Here is a 779-nt window from a genome sequence, read left to right as displayed (position 1 = left end):
CGGAGGGGGCCCGGGCGGCGGGCTGCAGCACGAGACGCAGGAGCTGGCCTCCAAGCGGGTGGACATCCAGAACAAGCGCTTCTACCTGGACGTGAAGCAGAACGCCAAGGGCCGCTTCCTCAAGATCGCCGAGGTGGGCGCGGGCGGCAACAAGAGCCGCCTGACCCTCTCCATGTCGGTGGCCGTCGAGTTCCGCGACTACCTGGGCGACTTCATCGAGCACTACGCGCAGCTGGGGCCCAGCCAGCCCCCCGAGCTGGCGCAGGCGGCCGACGAGCCCCGGCGGGCGCTGAAGAGCGAGTTCCTGGTGCGGGAGAACCGCAAGTACTACATGGATCTGAAGGAGAACCAGCGCGGGCGCTTCCTGCGCGTCCGCCAGACCGTGAACCGCGGCCCGGGGCTGGGCTCCACGCAGGGCCAGACCATCGCGCTGCCCGCGCAGGGCCTCATCGAGTTCCGCGACGCCCTGGCCAAGCTCATCGACGACTACGGCGTGGAGGAGGAGCCGGCCGAGCTGCCCGAGGGCACCTCCTTGACTGTGGACAACAAGCGCTTCTTCTTCGACGTGGGCTCCAACAAGTACGGCGTGTTCATGCGGGTGAGCGAGGTGAAGCCCACCTACCGCAACTCCATCACCGTCCCTTACAAGGTCTGGGCCAAGTTCGGCCACACCTTCTGCAAGTACTCGGACGAGATGAAGAAGATCCAGGAGAAGCAGCGGGACAAGCGCGCCGCCGCCGCCGCCTCCGCCCCCGCCGCGGGCGCCGAGCCGCCCCCCG

At 68.7% G+C, this 779-nt stretch overlaps 1 protein-coding gene across 1 annotated transcript; it reads left to right on the top strand.

Annotated features, from left to right (window-relative positions):
- Nucleotides 1-4: 4 nt before the first annotated feature.
- Nucleotides 5-775, top strand: PURA (purine rich element binding protein A; the record flags this gene model as incomplete). Its single annotated transcript, XM_027706621.1, has 1 exon — nucleotides 5-775. A coding segment is annotated over one exon (771 nt), but the record flags the coding sequence as incomplete, so codon positions are not given.
- Between the last annotated feature and the right edge of the window lie 4 nt (nucleotides 776-779).

The sequence above is a fragment of the Neopelma chrysocephalum genome, unplaced genomic scaffold, assembly GCF_003984885.1.
Source record: "Neopelma chrysocephalum unplaced genomic scaffold, ASM398488v2 Primary Assembly neopelma1_39887, whole genome shotgun sequence".
NCBI lineage: Eukaryota > Metazoa > Chordata > Aves > Passeriformes > Pipridae > Neopelma > Neopelma chrysocephalum.
The sequence above is the reverse complement of the archived record's forward strand: the minus strand, read 5'-3'. Positions and strand labels throughout refer to the sequence as shown.